General features: G+C 42.6%; 1 protein-coding gene across 1 annotated transcript; it reads right to left on the bottom strand.

The window, feature by feature from the left end:
• Positions 1-430: 430 nt before the first annotated feature.
• On the bottom strand, positions 431-19,472 carry tagapb (T cell activation RhoGTPase activating protein b). Its single transcript, XM_080490896.1, has 14 exons — positions 19,242-19,472; positions 16,812-16,897; positions 11,966-12,136; positions 8,803-8,955; positions 6,633-6,674; positions 5,878-5,962; positions 5,724-5,777; positions 5,385-5,454; positions 4,964-5,115; positions 4,389-4,550; positions 4,000-4,109; positions 3,090-3,276; positions 2,488-2,569; positions 431-2,198 (listed from the first exon to the last, which is right to left on the bottom strand). Exons 1-14 carry the CDS (start codon positions 19,314-19,316, stop codon positions 1,075-1,077), a joined length of 2,553 nt encoding a protein of 850 aa, XP_080347022.1. The 5' UTR covers positions 19,317-19,472; the 3' UTR covers positions 431-1,074.
• Between the last annotated feature and the right edge of the window lie 311 nt (positions 19,473-19,783).

Genomic DNA, 19,783 nt, shown 5'->3' with positions numbered 1-19,783 from the left:
GAAAATGGATATTCGATGTATTGCTTTGTGCTTACATTGAGAAATGTGAACTATAAACACTACCTGGGATCATCTCGACATTCAGAATACATCTTACCATCTGTTGCAATCACATTCAGTGAGTTGTTGTTCTTAATCAGTCAAATCTACTTGTCGAGAGGAAGGAAACAAAATATTTTAGAAAGGAAGTGAGCCACGGGTGGCATCGGCTCGTTGTGCAGTCGCAGACGAGAGGAAGGCCAATTCAGAGAAAAACCAAAACCGCCCAATGTGACTGCGTCTGGTTTCCTTCTGTTTTATGCAGCAGAACACTCTGTTCTCTCGACGAGTCTTCAGCTGCAGTTATGCAACACATCTCGCAAAGGCAAAAGTTATCAGGTCTTGAATAGTTGTCGTTTTCTTTTTAGAGAGAAAGATCACACATCAAACTGCATTATTATGTCTCTTTATTTACAACTCAGCATTCGCAAGTTTAAAAAAAGAAAGCATCGTTAATGGTCAGAAAAGTGCTCTCGTGTAGTGGAAGAAGGAGACGCACGGTAAAGTGCACATAGAGAAACATAGAAATCACATTCTGTACATGTCACACTGCAAACCAAACACAAAGTGGTAGCATAGTTCACTCTTTGTGTACATAGCTTCATGGTGATAGACTAAATATCTATCGTGTTAATACTCGTACTCTTAATAGCACTACTGGGAACGTGCGACCGTGAAGATGGCACACAAGTGAAACAATAGAAAGATTTGGGAGGCTGGGTGTGGCTCAGCTGGGACAGTGGGTCGTCTTCCAATGTGGACGTAGGCGGTTCGACCCCGTTCTCGCTCTGTACACGTGTGGAAGTGTCCATGAGCTGCTAACGATGCGCGAGCACCTCGCAGGGGAGAAAAATGGGATTGATCTTGTGGAGAGCTTTTTCAATTATCTTCAACTCAGCCGCTCAACTTCAAGAAATGCGAGTGAGAAGATTCGGAGAGGAGAAACCTCTGAAGGCCGGGAAGAAGATGAACTCAAATTAAGCAATCAGTTCCACTTGTGCCCTTTGAGTATTTCTGTCTTTGTCCAGCTCGGGTTCACACATAGGACTCCTTGGCATAGGAGAACTCCTCGAACACGGGATGGCTGCATCTGCGTGACACGGCCTCGTGGCGGCCTGCGGAGGTGCTCTCAGACATGGCCCTCTGGCGGAAAGGCCGTCGCTCCGCCATGTTGGCTGAGCTGTGCACCACTGCACCGAAGTCCTGACTGTTCCCTGACTGGTAGTCGTAGCTCACAGACGAGGGGCGGGACCTCCTCTCCAGCTCCACTGCGTCTTGTACCGTCATGGAGTGATACTGAGGGGGGAGACCGGCGTTCAGCGTGGCCTGCTCGTACGACGGAGGGCTGCACGGCCGCCTGCTGTCCACGTGCTTGAACACCTCGATGGCCGACAGGGGGCGGGGCTTCTGCAGGTGCTCGATCAGGGGGTCTGCCTCGCTCAGCGAGTCCTCCCTGAGGGTCTCGCAGGGGAAGGAGTTTTCTTTCTGGCAGTCTTTCTTCAGGCTGTTCCTGCTGAAGCCCCCTAAGCTCCGGGTCCTCATGAGGACTTTGGTGGCCGCCCTCAGCGACTGTGAGCGCCTCTTATCGTGCGGTCTGACGATGTCCTGCTGAGCCTGAGCCCCCGATGAGGGCTGGGTGGCGGGGTCCGCTCGCCTTGAGCACCCCGGTGACACCGCTGGAGAGCTGGTGAAGACGGAGCCGTCTGATTGGTTGGAGGCGGCGCTCTCCAGGGAGGAGCAGGAGCTGTCTTTGCCCATGTAGGGCAGAGGGTCCATGTTGGAGCTGCTGCTCAGTTTGGGAAAAGACAGAACCGAGTCGGCGCCCCCGTGGCATCGGAGCAAGAAGGAGTCGTCAGAGATCTGCTTCTTCAGAGGCAGCCCGTCGAAGTCCCGCCTCCTCGCGGAGCAGTCGTCGTGGCTCCGGGCGTGGCCACGGAGGCTCTCCAGGTCGGCCGAGAGCAGGATGATGGGCTCGGAGCAGCGGCGGCTGAGGGCCGACGGCTTCGTGCTAGAGGCACCGTCAGACATCCACGAGGGGCTGAGAGAGCAAGACGAGGACGACGATCCATAGTCCACGTGTCTGTTCCCCCCTGCCTCTCCGTCTCCATCCGGGTCGGTGCTGTCGTACGCCGAGTCCTGATGCTGGGAGGACAGCGAGTCTGTAAAGAGCAAGAAAAGCATTAATCCCTCTAGAGCTGCACGACACGAAGCAAACATGAGATACTGTCGAGGACTGAGATAACAACAGGTCGACAACTTATGCAGACGATGTTAACGTCTTTGCTGACATCAAAGTTTTTTTTGTTAATCGCATAACTGATATGATGAATGTAAAGAGGACCATTTAAAAATGGATGGATTTACTTGGGAAGTTTTGAAGAAAGGCGCGTGTGTGTACGACACCGAAACACATGTATGCGTAATGATGTGAGTAGGTGGTGTAGTTACCATTATCAGTGTCCAGCAGATTGGGGATGTTTTCTCCGAGGAGCTCGTAATTCTCAATCAGGAACTGAGTTAATTCTGTGGCCTGCAGCAAAAAAGAATCATAATGAGTAAAATCAGAAATATTCTCAAGTTCAGCAATGAGTAAAATCAGAAATATTCTCAAGTTCAGCAATAAAAAGTGATGCTAAAAGTGTCATTTAGATTCTGAGGTGGTTTAGTTCTTCTAGATCAGCTTTATTTCAAAGCAGGAAGTTTCCAGCAGAAGCCTTTTCCCAGCTTAATTTTTTTCCTTTTAATATTGCGGAAATAAATCCTGAGGAAAAGAAAATAAGCGACTGCTGTAAGATGTTTTGCAGATGATATAAAGGCTTAGCAGGTATTTCGAAATGAAAGCATGTAACTAACGCTACATCTCACATTTACAACAACATGAAAAATTTTAAATCCAGATCAGTCCTGTTTTTTTTTTTTTCTTCTTCTCATTCGCAGTGTAAACACAAACACTTTGTGCTTCTGAAACCTTTTGAGGTTTTCTGCACCCTGAACCACAAAGCTTCAAAGCAGTAAAAGTGAGAGAACTTAATCATAGCCAGACTATCCACCTTCTGCATTTTTTCCTGCTGCTCATCCAGCGGCGTGTCGTCCAGCTGCAGCAGCGTGGGCCCGATGCACAATGCCAGGTTGTGGGCGTCCATCTTGTTGGTGTCGGCGCTCTCGTGGACGTGATGGAGGACGCAGATTAGATGCTGAAGGAGGAGCTTGTTGGGACGCGGCAGATCATCCAACACCCTGGTTCACGGGCGGCGAAAAGAGGAAGAGGGGAGGGGAAACAAATTGGAAGAACATTAACTTCGCGCTCTTTTTTTTTTTTTTAGCAGTTCAAAGTTTCTTCCTTTTTTCAAACGGACGACGGACTGAAAAAGGAGAAGTGGGATATGTTTCAGATAGAGGACATTGAAAAAGATCTGCAAAACTCCACACTATAAAAAAGCTCGTTCGACTTCCAACCACAAAACCATTAATGAAAATACCCCAATTTAACACGGTCTATTCTGTAAAATCTAAAATGCTAATGAACGGAACGAAAAGGAGCACGTCATGTGTAAGTTATCCGTATTTACACTGAGGTGGTCCTCCATTCTGTAGCTTCAAATCTTAACACATGGCTCTTATCTTCCAGTTTGAGGAGATAAAAGTGACACATAAATAAAAGAGTAGCTGAATAGATTTTCAACTGCTGCTTTTCACTGGAGGAGGTACATTTTCAGAATTGTGCTGCACCTCTTTGACCATTGATAAATCCAGCTAAAGAGAAGTCTCAGGTAAAGTTCATGTCTCATATAGTGAAAGTAAATGAAATGCAGACCTTAATGAACTGTGATTATAACTTTCAAATTGTATGTTGGACCTGTTTTGCTGCCCCAGATGGATTTTATTCGGCATGAAACGGGAAGAAAAGGCTCTTTTGGCCACAAAGATTGCAGACTTCTGTACTAGACATCTGGTACTTACTTGGTAATTTGCAACGCTCTCTGCTGGGTGTCCCGGTTATCCAGGGCCATCATCCACTTATCATAAAGTTCAGACAGCAGCAGGCTGCCGGGAAGCTCATTCAGGAAACTCTATAAACAGGAGGTGAAATGTGACGAGTTATTATCTTCACTAATGGGAAAATCAGAAACCATAAGTATACAGGTGTGTTATTACTTCTTCAATGTTAAGTCATGAATAATTAATAGTTACACTAATCCGACCGCCACTAAACTATGCATTGATTAGTGAAGTCGTCCTCTTAGTATCATGAACCCACGGTGTAGTCTGGACTTATTGACCATGACTTTGAGTTGCGCTCATCTACAATGTGATTGGACACTGTTTGCAGCGGGCTGCAGAAAACGTACTTTGAGGAGCCCGACGAGCAGGACGACCGGCAAGTCCTCCAGGTCCACCTCCACGCCGCTGTTCAGACGCTCTCGGAGGTCCCTCATGTTCTTCTTGTTGCACTGTTTGCGAAACACCCCCTCTGTGGACGGGCCTCTCTTCCTGAGCAGCACCAGCAGCTCCTGGGGGGCAGACGAGGAAGAGGGGGTAGGGGGAGACTTAGTGGAAACAAAACCAAGAGGTGTGTTGGAGGAGTGCGGACGTCACACACCAATGTGGTCTCTCACCACATTGGCCCCCCCCCCCCCCCCCCCCCCCCCCCCCCCCCCCACAGCTCACATCGCACTCACCCCCTGCTGTAGATTCAAAGCAGGGTCCCTACACCCAAAATCTCAGTGTTCTCAACATTCAAATGGAAAAACCAATACAGGAAAAAGCCATGACCCCCACAGCTCTTCTGCTCTGTAACATGCCCGTCCTACCGCTGATCTAAGGCTACACGTCTTAAACTGTTCAAATCTAACAAAGATAAAAGTGTATTATAAACAGAGGTTGATAATTGTGTCCAGGTGACAATAAAGCTTCATCCACTTACTGTGACTGGTTTGGGCAGTGAGCAGTCATCTGGGCAGATCTTGCAGAGGGCCTGTCCAAACAGCTGAGTCCTGCTGTCTGTTTCAGTCCGACATGCTTTGCCGATGAAGCTGGGGCCTTTCCTGAGCCTCCTCACCAGGCTCCACCTGGTTTCTGTTGGCAGTAGAAGAAGTTTCTCCATTAACTTTCTAGATTTGTACAACAAAAAACCATTTGGTTCCGTGCAAAAATAAAACAAAAAACTGATGCAACAAGGTATGATTTCCACTGAGCTGTTATCAGTGGTTTGATTTCCTTTTTCTGTCTCTGTGGTTATTGTCTTTGGTCTCGTCCCCACTCATGGCACATTTGATCAGGGCACACCCACCGGCAGTAACTGCCGCCACGAGACATCTGCACCGGCAGAGACTTTTCAAACTTACCAACGGACTGCGTCGGCTTCTCCTCTTGATTATTCAATAGCTTCGAAACAGCCGGGATCTTTGCATCGCCCTGGCAACAAAATAATGAAAAAAGCCTTATGGTGACGGCAATGCAAGAGGAACATGGTTATGCAAGCCGGAGCAAAATAGGGAGGAGCTGGTTCTTTTCTTTTTCTTTTTTTTTTCAGTGCCACACACCCTCACAGTTCATGCCTTCAAACACGTGGCAGAGCGAGATTAACAACCTCCCAAAAAACTATAATATGAGCTGATGGAGGTGTGTTTTCATGGCAGTTCATTCAATCAGAAGAGCAAGTGAAATGTTGTGTCTTTACTTACATGAAGTGGTAACTCAATCAGTTGTTCCATGCCACCTCCAGTCAGGGTTTTAGTCTGCAGCACGGTGAGGAAACAAAAGAACGGAAAATGTTTATAATCTATTCTCCATTCTCTAATCGGTTTCCAGGGAACATGGATGAGCGAGCAGACTTACAGTGACGCTGCCGCTCAGCACCTTCATGAGGACGTCTGGGGGCGAAGAAGCACAGCCAGCCCTTGCTCTCGCCTCTTTAATGTTTCTGTGATCAGAACAAAATGCAGTCGAGTGAAAATCTTCACACTTTCACGTTTGACTTGACAAACTGGACTGTGGAGTCACTATTGGGTTGTTCAAAAAAACACAGCATGAATATGTCCCACTTGTCGGTCGGTCTTCCATCTTCTTCACAGGAAAACTGACATTAAATCCCCTCTCAAGTGTGTTAAAGACGCTCTCTTGATAGACACCTTTTCCTCAATATCGTTTGTTGAACCAACATTTGTAGCACGATCTGAGCCCATAGGAGTCTGATTATGAGCTATTGTACCCTCGGCCCTCATGCAGCCTTGACCACTACTCAAGAGGTCGAGTAAAAATTACAAATCAAATGAAAATAAGTCTGTTATACTTGCAATTCAAGGCAGCACCATTATTTTTACAATGTACAAAGCGCACATTTGTTGGCATATTTTTACCCACCTTCACCGTATTGAAAGATTGTCATTAACGGAAGAGACATAGAAAGAAATGAAAGAATTCGACTGATGCAATGCAGGGAGGTTGCTCATTAGAACCACTGTTAAACTCATATGAGGCAGAACTGAGTCGATCCCATGGCTCAGCCCTGATCAAGCTCAGACTACTCAAGTCTTTGATAACTGTAGAAAGTAGAAATAATGTGTCTTTATAAACCGTGTGTTTGTCCTTACCTGTGAAGAGTATCTAACCAGCGTTCTTTCACCTCAGGCGAGCTGTGGGCGAAATAACAGCATGGTGTGAGCTACTAATCCACAGAGAACCTGGGCCGATGGCAGAGGGAGGAATAAAGCAGAGCGTGCACCCACAGGCGCTTTTAACACCTCTGGTGGAAACAGTGTGTCAGTCACGGGAACAGGAAGCAGCGTCACGGCGGGCCCCCGGTACAGACACCTTCCACTTCCTCCTCGGCTACGTCTGCTGCGGTGTGCCGTCCACCAGTGGAAACAGCACTGATCACATACACACACCTACGTGGATACCTGCACGGTGTGATGATGACCTGCTTTCTGATTTTACAAGGAGCTTTCAGCAGCTGAACTCACGTGACCCAGCAAAGTGTGTCCCTCTCATGTAAAACACACTGAATCATTACAGGAGTGCCAACACAAGTCAAACCCCACCAGGGTACTCATCTGCTTCTTTGGAAGACGTTAATGAGTGAAAACAGCCTCATTGTTTGACTGTAATTAGTTGAAACGTGGGAGTCAGTGAACATCACAAATGGCTGCCACATCGGAAGCCTTTCTGAAATGATGACCTTTGATCGGGAATTACAGCAGATGCCATCACCACAATGACATTTTATTTTGTCTTCACTCAGTCTAGACGATGAACAGGAGGGTTACAGCTTTACGGTAAAAGACCAGGTTTACAGTCAGCTGATGTCGATCACCTCTCATGAAGCTTCAAACTTCCCATCTTGTCTTGTGATTCGGCCTCAATGACTTTCTCTTTGCTACTTCTCCATTTTCACAAAGGCAACAAGTCATATGATAGTTGTACTACGTGTCGACCTACATATACTCCACTAACAGCCTCAACCATGTTGACGGGTAAAATCAGATGTGTGTGCATTTTTTATTTATTATTTTTCAAATGAGTTTCTGTGAATCCTCTTATGAACTTCAGCCACCTGGACATATTTTGATGTTATGGCTCTATAATTGTCCAAAAACTGTGCAATTAGCGAGTGTTTTTGCCTCCTTTTTTTTAAAGTGACCCCAACTTTCAATATGTGGCAGTTTTTCACAAATAATCTAGATTTTATCAAAACATACTCTTACCCTGACTATGATTCAGCATGTTCTAAAGAAGAAAACTGCAAAAAAGGACGAGTCCAAATTTGGTATTGCTATTAATTAAGTGATAATTGAATGAATGAAGTTTGTAATCAGTATTGTACAATATCATTGATCTTGTTTCGGATATGATGCTCGGCAAAACCACAGCTGATATTGCGGTAATGGTATCTTCTATCATTTATGTTTCTTTTTTTTTATTTCAAACATGCAGATAACAGATACATTGCAGTAGTAGAAAAGCTACTGTTTTTGTGCTTTGAGATTTGTTCCTCCCAATAACACTGCTATTTCCTTTTGCCTCTAATTTGCATCCTTTATGACTGGGGAGAGAAAACACAGAGAAAACCCAACTTGTCTGTTCAGTTGAGGATGTCTTCCAACCAATGCAGTTAGAACCTCAACAACAATCCAAACGGGTAAAATCACCTGATACAAACTTAAAATGTCGTGTGGAAACAAATGGCCAAGGCCATAAAAAATGTGACACACAGAGGAACATTGTCTGTGATCGGAGGGTCGTACTGTGGAAATCACTGCAATGACTCCTGTGAGCACAAAACTTTATTTCTATTTTTCCTTTTGAGTGGAATCGTGACAGGACAGGAATAAAAGGACCATTAAACGAAGAGCCCTGACATTTATACACTTTACTTGCGCGTCCACGCTCAAAGAAAGAAAACAGCAAAACCTGATGCTGTCTGAATGACTAAAACTCAGTGTCGTGTCTCTAAAGGCCACTAATTGAAAATGAAAGGTGTTGAAAGGACACTGTGATGGACTGCCGACCTGTCCAGAGTACATTTGCCTCCATGTAGTCATAGGGGACCGGCTCCAGCTCACTGTGACCCCAAGGTGGGAAAAGTGGGATAAAAGAGGGATAGGTGGATGGAGGTGTTGAAAGTACTGAAATGTTCTATTCAAAATATGAATGAAATCAGTTCAGATGTATTTCATTTCATTTCATTGATTGTATTTGCACTTTCTTTCTCTGGTCATGTTCATTATATCTGGATTTTTGCTTAGGAATCTGTTTCCTTACCGGAAACACACCAGACAGAACGTGAGGGCCCAGGCCAGGACCAGGGTCAACCTGAGGTCCACGTCCTCCATCCTGCCCTCCTCGTCCTCGAAGCCGTGAAGCCAGACGTCCTCGAGGCTCACTCGGTGCTTCAGACGGTAGCTGGCAGTTGACCTGTGGAAACGGAAGGAAAAAAAAACAAAAGGACACTTATTTCTTCTTTGTTATTTTTGAGCTGACCCTCCAGGTTTCAGTTCCACACACACACACACACACACACACACACACACACACACACACACACACACACACACACACACACACACACACACACACACACACACAAAAAAAAGTTTGGGTTTGAAGTTGTTTTCTGAATCACAATGTTGAAATGAGAAGCACAACTAGGAGCTGCTTTTGAAACGTACACATGACCAGACGTGAAAAGAAATGACTTATTCTTTCTTACAGCTGAATGGAAGATTGATTTTCATATAGGAAACTATGGAGAGCAACAACGTGCCGGCACAAAGTGACGGAGAGAGACGAAAGTGTCAAGGATGAAGGGACAGCGAGCAGATGTCAACATCGGGGTAACTGTTGAGCGGTGAGACGCCGGGGCTGGTTGACTGCGGGGTTTTTCTTCTTGCGTGGTGCTTTGTTTTTATTACAAAGAGAAATAGAAGGAAAATGTATTAAAAGTACATTTTGAAACGTGGATTGAATAATTAATAACTATTAATACCATTTAAAACATTTACCCTGTTGTCTTTTATTTATGAAATTCCTTTTGTTGTGTTTGTTCAAAATAGTGCACTATTAGGGAAACGTGGTTTTGCCTTAAAAACAAAGAGTTATACAGATGATGTTGTTGTTTTTGTACTTTGAGAGTTAGTAATTTGTTATTGTTAATAATCATCATTAATGTAACTCATATTTGATAGTCCAAATTCTATTATTTTAAAATGCAAACAATCTATTGCAGTTCAGACTATTTGTTTTACAATATGTACCGTGTATCACATATATTGATATTGCTATAATAATACATGGGTGATATAATATACAGCGCTACAAAATATGTAAAAATGTTATGAAGATGAGTCAAAAGCTCTGAAATAGATTATGAAGCTGTACCTGGAGAGTAATAACTACTGAATTATTGATACTTTTATTGATTCAGTCTCCTTCAAGTATGGCTACCTTAAAGATCTACTGACGCATTTCCTCTTTCCAGCTCTGCATTGATCACAAGAATTCTAAGAAGTGGAATTGGCTGAAGTTTAAAGCATCTGAATGAAACTTCTCCATAAGTGCTTCAAAAATAGTCTTCACACTTTTGACATTGCTGTGTTTACCGAGACTTGATTTCCCCACTGGACCGCCGTACAGGTAGACTGTGTTGACTGCGTGCTGATTGGATCCCGGGGCGTCGATAGATTAGAGGAGAAAAAGAGAGGCGAGGCGAGGCGAGCAAAACGTATAACGACAGATGGACTGAGCTCGGGGGAGCCAGGAGGTGTTGTATACAGTGTGTGCTATAGAAATAGAAGCAGAGAAGTGAGAAGTTACAGAAAATCTATAGGAAAGGAGCAAAGGCGGCCATGTATTGAACGCGTGCACTGTGCATTATATTCCAGCAGATTCCAGCCAGTAGCACTTGTAGTTTTAAGTTGAGGACATATTGCCGTGGTTATGATTGGAAGTTTTGGATGCTGTGGTTGTGTTTTGCACTTGTACGTATTTTTGTGAATATAAGTTTCACATGAACGAAAAATGAGGAATAGATTTGCTCCTCAGCTCTGGCCATCAAGCTGTAAGCTCACAATGAGACTTCTTTGTTTTAAATGTGGCATGCATATAGGATTTTCTTTTGATGAAAGAAAGATTAAGAATTTCTCAAAATGTGACAAAACATCAGGTCGAGGACGTGCTGCTGACTCGCCCCGGGGGAGCTAGCTATGAAATACCATTTTCTAACACAAGATGGTGTCGCGAGTCAATCTAGGATATGTCAAGTTCTCAGTCCGACGAGACAGAACGACTTGCGTGTCGACACATGTTGATGCAACAGTAAATAAAATGATGGAACCTCTGAATAAATACTCCATAATAAATTGAGTAGTTTATAAGTATATGCAAATTGATATTAAACAAATACATTTTCTTCCCGACAAATAAATGCCGGTTTGTGTGTAAGTTTTCTTTTTCACGTCATGGTGGGCACACCAACACAAAATAAAGGGATAACTTTGAGTTTCCATCAATTCATGGCAAAAATGAAACCGAAAAAAACCCCAAAAACCCTGTGGTAGACGTCGCCAGATGCAGTAACCTATTCAAAAATCATAAGATTAAACAACAAAAAACGCTTTCAAATTGTTATTTTTTTAATCACACTTAACATCATTTTAGTCCTGGAGCCATTTTCAACCCAACTAAGGAGGTGGATCATTTGCTCACCAAATAAAATATATATGCAGATAAAATTTGATACATTAAAAAAAAAATGAACCATCAAATATTGAAAACAGTTTATGTATTGGCCGTCGATCACTTTAAAGGGTTAAGACTATTCAAATGATTTCTTGAATATATTTTACTTTATAGTAAATCATATTGTTCATCTGATATTGTTCCTGCTTTTAAAAATAACAGTTGGAAAGTGTAAAACTGGCGTTGGATTTCAGCATTCATTGACAGAAAATCTCAATAGGCTAAAATTTCTCACTGGATTTCTGGTACAAGTTTTATTTTTTATATATTTTTTAACAATCTTGTGAATTATTATTAACTTGAGAAACAAGGAGACGCTGGGAGTTGCAATGTGAGTGTGTAACAACCTAAACCAAGAGAGGGTTTCTATTGTATTTGGGACTTTTTGTTAGTGGATGTAACAACAGTCAGCGGGAACCACCCAGCTCTCGTCGTCAGTTATTTTCGAGTCAAGTTGGGAGATTCCCCAACTGTCCCTGTGCTCTCCACTGATACACGTTTACTCTGTGCTTCCTCTTTCACTCTCCACGTCCAGCTGTACGAAAACGAACAACTGAAATAGCACAGCAGGATTAGAACTGCATCCTTTGTCATATTAGATGATGGGTATTTTTCTCCTGTGTACACTGATTCGATTGTCTAACAATATCATAGCATCTATAAATACTGGAGAGCGTGAATATCCTACTTGAGCTTGGCGAAGACGATGACGTCTCTGAAGAGGAAGAGGTGTCTCTCACGGGTCTTGGCGCCCTCGGTGACCTGCACGCACTCGTCCAGCAGCAGCTCTCCATTCTCGCCACTGAGGCCGAGGACGAACGGGCTCTGGTCCGCAGACACCCAGCAGGGAGCCTCCTCCCTGAGGCCGGAGAAAGAAAACCCGCCGCCAGAACAGTCACATTATTCAACAAACGTTTTTCTAACTTCATCTTACACGTCCCTCTAACTCACCGATGTTCCGTCAAAAACCTCATACAATAACTTTCTATTTGCTTAGTTGTCATTTGTTATTGTCATTTAGACAAAGCCATAAAAAAGTGAGTATAAAGAAAAGAAATAGAGGAATATTTGACAAATATGTACATTAGCCTAGATGAAGTTAGCACAACACTCAAAATAGTATGAATGTATGAAGTTTACAAAGACAGTGAATCACGTTTAGTAATCAACACATTTTCTCAAATAGCTTAGCTGAATAATAATACATAAAAGGACAACACTTTCCTCCGTCTACATGGAAACGGAGTTGTAGCATTCTCAAATAAATAGAATTTCCCCCTCATTTCCGCCGAGACGGTGTTGGAGCATGTTCGAAAAGTTCTACGTCGGGAGCCGTTTTCAAAAAGTCGCGTTTTCAGTGACTCCAGGACCCTTGTTGCGTAAACAGTCACCCGTAACGCCACAAAAGTTTTCCGTTTTCACTTGAAAGCGTGTAACCGGGGCCTGAGTTTGAGTTAGCTTTGTTTAAGTTAGCGCAAAGATAAAAATTTTATTTAATTTAATTAAATAAATACATTGACATCTAGCTCGAGTTAGCTTAGCTTGGGTTAGCACTAAACTCCAATAAGCATTAAACTAAAAAAAAAAAGAAACAACTGAACATTTGCAGAAATTATAAATTAGTTTGTGTTAGCTTATCTAGAGTTTCATACTATTTAAAATGGCACAGGCGATAGAAACTTCACAGAAAGAAATAAACCATTAATAAATGGTTGGCACCAAATTTCAAAGAGCATAAACGAAAGAAATCTAGATTGAAACCTATGGAAAAATGAGCGAGTAGCTATTTTTTAGCTTGATTTGAGCTTAACATAACAGAACTTTAGCGACTTTACCAAAAAGACAAAAAAAATGTTTTTTTAAACTGATGGTATCTAAGATTAAGATTAAATTTCATAAAGAAAATTACAAATTTGTACAAATGTATGAGTAGCTTAAGTTAGTTTAGCTTGATTTAGCACCAATTTCAAATAGCATCAATGTGGAACATTTTCAGAATTAGTTCTCTGCCATCATGTAATTGGAAAAGTTAGTTCTGTCCATGTATAGTTATTGTATTTTAAAGCATCTTCACACTATCTGAGTAGATATCAATTTTAAAACAATTATCGTGTGCATCATGGATATTTGAGAGAAGTCAACAGGTTTCCTCGCGGCATTTATGAATAAAAACAAAGTATCATGGGAAGACGAGAGGCGAAAGCGGATGAATCATACAACATTTGCTATGTGGAGCGAGTTGATCACACAATAGTAGCACACCGAGCCACACAAAGTGGTGTTTCTTGACTTAAAGACAAATGTTAATCAGTACATGTGACGTAGGAATGTCAAATGAATTCACAAGAAACACTTTGCATAACTTTTTAATGGGGACGTTATGAAAGCAGAATTGGTATTCAAGAGTCCGTCCTTTAATGTACTGTACCCGCTTCATCCAGACTACAGATGACGGGAGGTCATTCTCACTAACGTACACAGATCTCCAGTCCAGACACAGTCGTAGTTCATACTTCTTGGCTAAGAGTAGTTAAGTAGTTAAAAACTGCTAAAATGACTTAAAAAGGCAAAAAAAAAAAGGGCTAAAATACCAAAAATTGCATTAACCAGGGAAAATGTTTATATTATAACAGAAAACATTTTCCTAAAACAGCAAAAATAACTAAAATAAAAGTTACTAAAAAGGATTACAAAAGGTAAAAACCAGGACTGCTAAAAACGGCTCAAAAAAATTACGTTTAAAAAAAAAGTTAAAAATCACTAAAACAGTCAAACTTTTCTAAAAATGTTAGAAAGGTAAATAATCTAGAATGGATAAACTATCCAAAACAGCTTAAACTAGTGCAAAAGGAGAAAAATTAGCAAACGCTAAATTAGAGTTAAAAATGTAACTTTCAGAGAGTTCAACAAGGCGGATTTTCAAAAATGAATGAAAAGTGTGAATAGTTATCATTACTTCATAAAAACTAGGCAAACTGATTCAACTCTATTTTATCGATTGACAACAATAATGGTTTCATACCTGGTGGATAAAGGGCAAAACTCAGAGGCACAAAAACCAAGAAAAAAGACAAAGTGAAGTATTTTAACATCAATTATTCAAACCGTTTTAATACTGAGGTGAACTGATTGGTGGCAGTTTCTTATGTATTCCAACTCTGAGAAAACCTTTTGTATTGTAAACCAGACAACCTCGCTTGAATCAATGTCTCCAAACACTGCGATCGTCCATCAATATCGCAGGGAGAATGGAGCCGAGCTTTAATTAGAATACAAATGTCAGATCTGTGTGTGAGTACATCTCCCACCTCGCCGGATCAATATCACATCAATGATATGATCTAATTTTACCACACAGGAATAAACCAGTATTAGCTCACCAAATGAAGTTTGAGTATTTATTCAGCCGAAGCAAACAAAGGGGTCGTGTTTGTGTCACCTACGGCCCTCTGAGAGCAAATCGGATTTTGGCCCAAAACAAACAAGGACAAAAAAGAAATAAATCAGTGGCTTTGGTCATCTTTACTTTATTATTAGACAGATTACTTTTCATTTCAGATGACATTTATGAAAACTCTTTGCTGGGCGACTAAGTGTTCGGTTTTCTTAATAAGAAGAAGTCTGGTTGTAACACTGATGTTCTGTCAAGTCAAGGTTTGCAGAGCAGAGAAGTAAGAGTTGTTTGTTGTCAGTCATTGTGAAACCAGTGCTTCCCACTGACTCTGACCTCAGGGCAGAAATTCAAATTGCCCCAGCTGGGGTATTTTCCCTCTTGTGATCTGCTGAAGGTGACACACAAAATACCGGCACTGGAGGAACCTTTTTGTACACTTTATAAACAAAACAAACTAAAGAAAAAAGGAAGCAGTCCTCAAACCATTGCGAGCATTAAATCAGTCATTACTATTCAGTTTATTTATTTGGTTATGTAATACACGTCGTTCAATAATATCTTTAAGGCAAAGCTATGACAGAAATGTACAATGATAGTTTAACTTTGCAGCTAGTTTGGTAAACTCAGGATCACATCTCATAGAGAAACATTAAAATATACGAAACATTGAATTTCCCATAGGCGTATTAGAGACTAATTAAAATAATGCACCGTTGGACAGTCTCTCTATTTATGGTGGGGTGTTCTGCGTCAGCAGCATTCCCACTGTAGTGAAACCAACACCCACACACCGCCTGCCCACGTGTCACGGAAATGCGTGATGCGAGTGTGTTTGCCCCGATAGGTCTCGCCCACCATCTGCTCCGGTGGTCTTAATACCACCGTGTGTTTTTGAGAACTGGAAAAGGTTAAATGAGGAGGTGATTGTGAGCCCACGCAGCTGATCTGATTACACACCAAAACACCCTGGAGGTGTTCTCTGACCACATCAAAAGCAGAAAAAGTTTGACGGTTGACGGCAAAATTACAGCATTTTCTATCTTCGATCGTCCGTTTTGTCTTCATGTAGGACAATGGTGAGCGTTATCTAGCAGCTCGCCTGTGATCTCACCGATGTAATGACTCTGAACTTGTACGCAGGGTTCAAGTTCATGTCAGACCTCCAACGGTATCTTCTGTATTCATGAGTACACGTTTCCACCCATACAATAACTGAAAGTCAATAATCGAGATTATCAAGGATCGTATAAACTATGAAGTTGTTTTGTGACGTTAAACATTTTCTCTAAAACGAGGCTTCTTGAGTTTATACTTAAGCGTAACAGTGTACTGCTTATTGAACTACACATCATATGGTGTACCGTATCATACATCATATTGTCAAAGTTTAGTCCAAACTGAAGAAACTACTGATTGTGAGATTAAACCAACACATTATATTTGTGGTGTCGTGTGTGCCGGTTGGCCATCTGTCAGTGTTCGTGGTACGAGTTTCAAAACTCTGCTGTGTAAATCCCCTCAGGGACATCTGTGTTTGTGGGCAGCGAGGTGACAGTGAGGTGACTCCTCATCTGACATACTTCAATATGTAGAACCATCAGATTTTTGTTTCGCTCTGTAAGAAGAAAATGTGCTGCTAAAATACCTTCATAGATTCTGCCTCATTCCTCAAATATGTAGATTTTCTCTTGCAAATATGTCAAAACCAAAACACTTCTTTTCATATGATTCTGTCAGTGGGCTCAGAATTGAATTTTTGCTGCGGCAAATCTCCGCGCGCACTTTCTCCATCACGAACGTTACCAAGACGGTGTAGATGAGGTTTGTCTCCCTAACATGTGGCAGTGGGCCAAAACTGACTGGTGAGAGCGTACAAGCTGAACTTCAAAAGGTCAAGCAAGCAAGCAGCTGCGGTTCCTGACTTGTCCACTAGGTGTCACACTGTCCCGATAAGAGTGGATACAAAATGCAGCGACCACACTCGAAGGGAAGATGGTTACGATTGGTTCTCGCCTTCCTTGTAATGTTGCCCCTGAACTAAACGTAGACTGATCCTTTTCACTCCTAAAACACAGGGTTTGTAGTCATCAGTGGCACAAGGTGCGACAGATTAATGAAATGCTTGAACCGACGTGCTCACCGTATAGGAGTCCACGACATCCCCAGCGCCTTCCCAAAGACGAGCGAAGGAGCGGAGCGTCTTCTGTGCGCCAGGTGTCTGAGATGCTGCGACAGAGAGCAGAAGCATCCTGGATACTGGACTGCAGCAACGTTACAGACCACATGTGTTTTCCCTCTTGTGTGGACGGAAAAAGAAAAAGGCTCTTTCACGTGCTGACAGTCTGACTGGATTCGCCGAGCATTAATAAAATAATTGACCACATTAACTTTCATTTTGTCCTGATTCCTAATCACAAATTGAAAGGAAACAGTCCCGCTGGAAAAAAAATGAATCCCCCTGAACCCCGTTCGGCCCCACACGTTGACGGCCACCTGTTTGTTCCACTTGTTAATTCTTCCCAGCGGGAACAGGCTCCCATTCACACGTCCACATTTGTTTGTTTGGGGCGACAGAAAAACAAACAGGCCGTCCGTCTTGTTGTTGCTCTTGTCCTCTAATTGCCGGACACATTGGAAAAAAAAAAAAAAAGTGGGTAAAGTGGAGTTCAAGATGAGAGGGAAAAGAAATTGGGGACAAAACAAACAAAGGCCGGCACAGGGGACAAAGCATGTGTCTTTCTCTGCGGCGAGGCTCGGACACAAAGGACCAGGGTGACCTGACGACAACACATCAGGACTTCGCCCTCAGGTATTGATTGATCCAGAGGATTTACTCTGCTGTTAAACTCCTTGTCCTCTATTCTTTGGCCTTACAGATGAATTTATTTTTGACATCTGGCAGTACCCCCCCCCCCCCAAAATTTGAAGCTTTTCCCTTTTTATTAGAAATCCATAAAACGTGACGAAAATATAAACAACTCGCCATCGAGGACTCTTTGATGTCAAGGCAATCCACATGACCTTCCTCATATTGAAGCCAGAGCCAGTGTGATTCTTTCAGTTGCGAGGGACACATTACTCACGTCGCCTCGCTCAAGGCCTTCATGTGGAAACCAGCAAAGAATTGGCATGACGAGGCGGAACACACGTGTCGTCTTGGCTTCGATTTTAGCACTTTAGTTCAGTAGTTCATTTTCTTTGGCAATTAGTCATTTGCCATTTTGAAGATTTCCCTTTTAAAGTGTGGTGCCAAACTTAAGTCGGTAAATACATTTGTAGGGTGAAGAGCAGAACTGAGCATGTCCGTTGTGCCAGTGAAAGAAATGACAAATTTTCTCAGGGTTTTCTTTGCCGAGCTTCTCGCACAGAAGAATTGACTGGAGAGCTGGATATAGTGCGTGAGCGAGTTAGGGAACGACATGAAGAGACTGTTGGTTCCTCCACACACTACCGAGGCTCCAGCTTGTTAAATCAATATATGAATGTCTTGTTTCTTTAGAGTTCCTTCATCCGATCAACAAAACAAAACCAAATAAAAATCAAGAGCATTTTTAATGCATTTTTCACATTGAATTTCAAAGTGCTATGAAGTTGCTGTGAAAACAACCGAACAATAGATTAATACGAGACTGTTGGTGAATCAGTTTCATTGGTTTATAGAATATGTTAAAAACTGTCAAACAAAGCACTAAACATAATCAAAAAATGTGTTAAAAAAAAAAAAATAAAATAAAAAATATATATATATATATATATATATTTCACCATGTAGTTTTGTTGCTGCTTCTTTTTGTTGCCTGTCACTCAGCTATCCAACTTTTTCATTAACAGGCCTAATGCTGCTGAAAAGAGCATCCCCCTAGTGGCAGAATGTGGGCATTGCACTCAAAAATCCAGCTTGAACAATGTGGCCAGTCACAGTGACACATCTATTAGAAAGTAATGATCAGGTATAGATATATAGAGATATATAAATAGAAAGAAATATGGATTCAGAGATATCTAGACGGCTATAGATAAAGACATAAAGATAGACATACAGGTATCGGCTAGAGATAATATAATGATTTTGAGATATAGAGAGATATGGATGTTTAAAAAAACTATATATATATTAATTTAGGGTCATCATTTAATTGCAAACAAATAAAAATGATAAATCCAGTATTTTGAAATTATAGATTTTTAAAATTTTAAAATTTTAGAGGTTTGGAACGTGTTAGTTTATATGACAGTAAAAAAAAAAAGGTCTGCCATGTGCTTGTATTTACGCGATTCACAAACATCTTCATAAAAAATAATGGTTTTACACTGACACATGTCGGATGCTTCAGTGCTGTCTGAGCTCCTCATCACAGTTCAGTGATAATAAACCAGTTTTATCACACAATAAATTACCCCTTCACCCTCTTTATGTAACAGAGTGTTGTACAGAGAAAACAGAGGATCCTACAGTACGCTCCACCAGGTGTCCGATCCCTGAGCCTGGAACAGGTAACAGAGTCGACACTCGGCGGTCGTCACAGACAGGATCTTTTCCACCTTTTGCCCGTGTTGGATCGATACTCACAGGACGCAGTGAAGCCGCAGCATCATCGTAGCTTCCTCTCCTCATCACTGCTCCCCTGCTCTCCGGAGCATCCATGCTGGAGTCGCCGAGCGAGCCCTCGGCCCCCTGCTGCCCCGGGCCTGAACTGATGTGTGAAGCGGGGTTCGAAAGCCGAGCTGTGGCTGAGCTGGGAGAGCGGCTGCGGAATGACAACAACTTCTTCTAACTGCTGCTAATGAGGGTCTCAACAATGGAGGCCTGGCTGCCACACAATGCCACCACAACCAACCACCCAGTCCCAGAGCCCTCCTCCCTCCTCCCTCTTCCCGCCGCCCCGCCGTCACAGCCTGTCCTGTTACGCTCCAGTGGGGCATCGCTCTCCCATAATGAGATCGCCATGCATCCCACCGGGGCCTGCCGTCACGTCCCCATTTCCAGGCTAACGAGGGCGAGATGCCGTGACAAACTGGGGCTCACCGATTGGCAGGGGGGGGGGGGGTTCACACACAGAGGAGAAGTCTTACGAGAAAAACATTTCTATTCAGCATTTCTTTGTATTGCTC

The sequence above is a fragment of the Lipophrys pholis genome (genome assembly GCF_963383615.2).
Source record: "Lipophrys pholis genome assembly, chromosome: 21".
Classification (NCBI taxonomy): Eukaryota; Metazoa; Chordata; class Actinopteri; order Blenniiformes; family Blenniidae; genus Lipophrys; species Lipophrys pholis.
Note: the sequence above shows the minus strand (reverse complement) of the source record. Positions and strands in the feature narration are given on the sequence as shown.

What these genes read in the sequence shown, in the direction of transcription:
- tagapb (XM_080490896.1), bottom strand. Translation starts at nt 19,316, where the DNA reads ATGGATGCTCCGGAGAGCAGGGGAGCAGTGATGAGGAGAGGAAGCTAC. An exon ending in CTGCGGCTTCACTGCGTCCT is followed by an intron (nt 16,898 to 19,241) that starts GTGAGTATCGAT and finishes TCTCTGTCGCAG; the next exon opens with CATCTCAGACACCTGGCGCA. An exon ending in AGAGCGTTGCAAATTACCAA is followed by an intron (nt 3,277 to 3,999) that starts GTAAGTACCAGA and finishes CCCGTGAACCAG; the next exon opens with GGTGTTGGATGATCTGCCGC.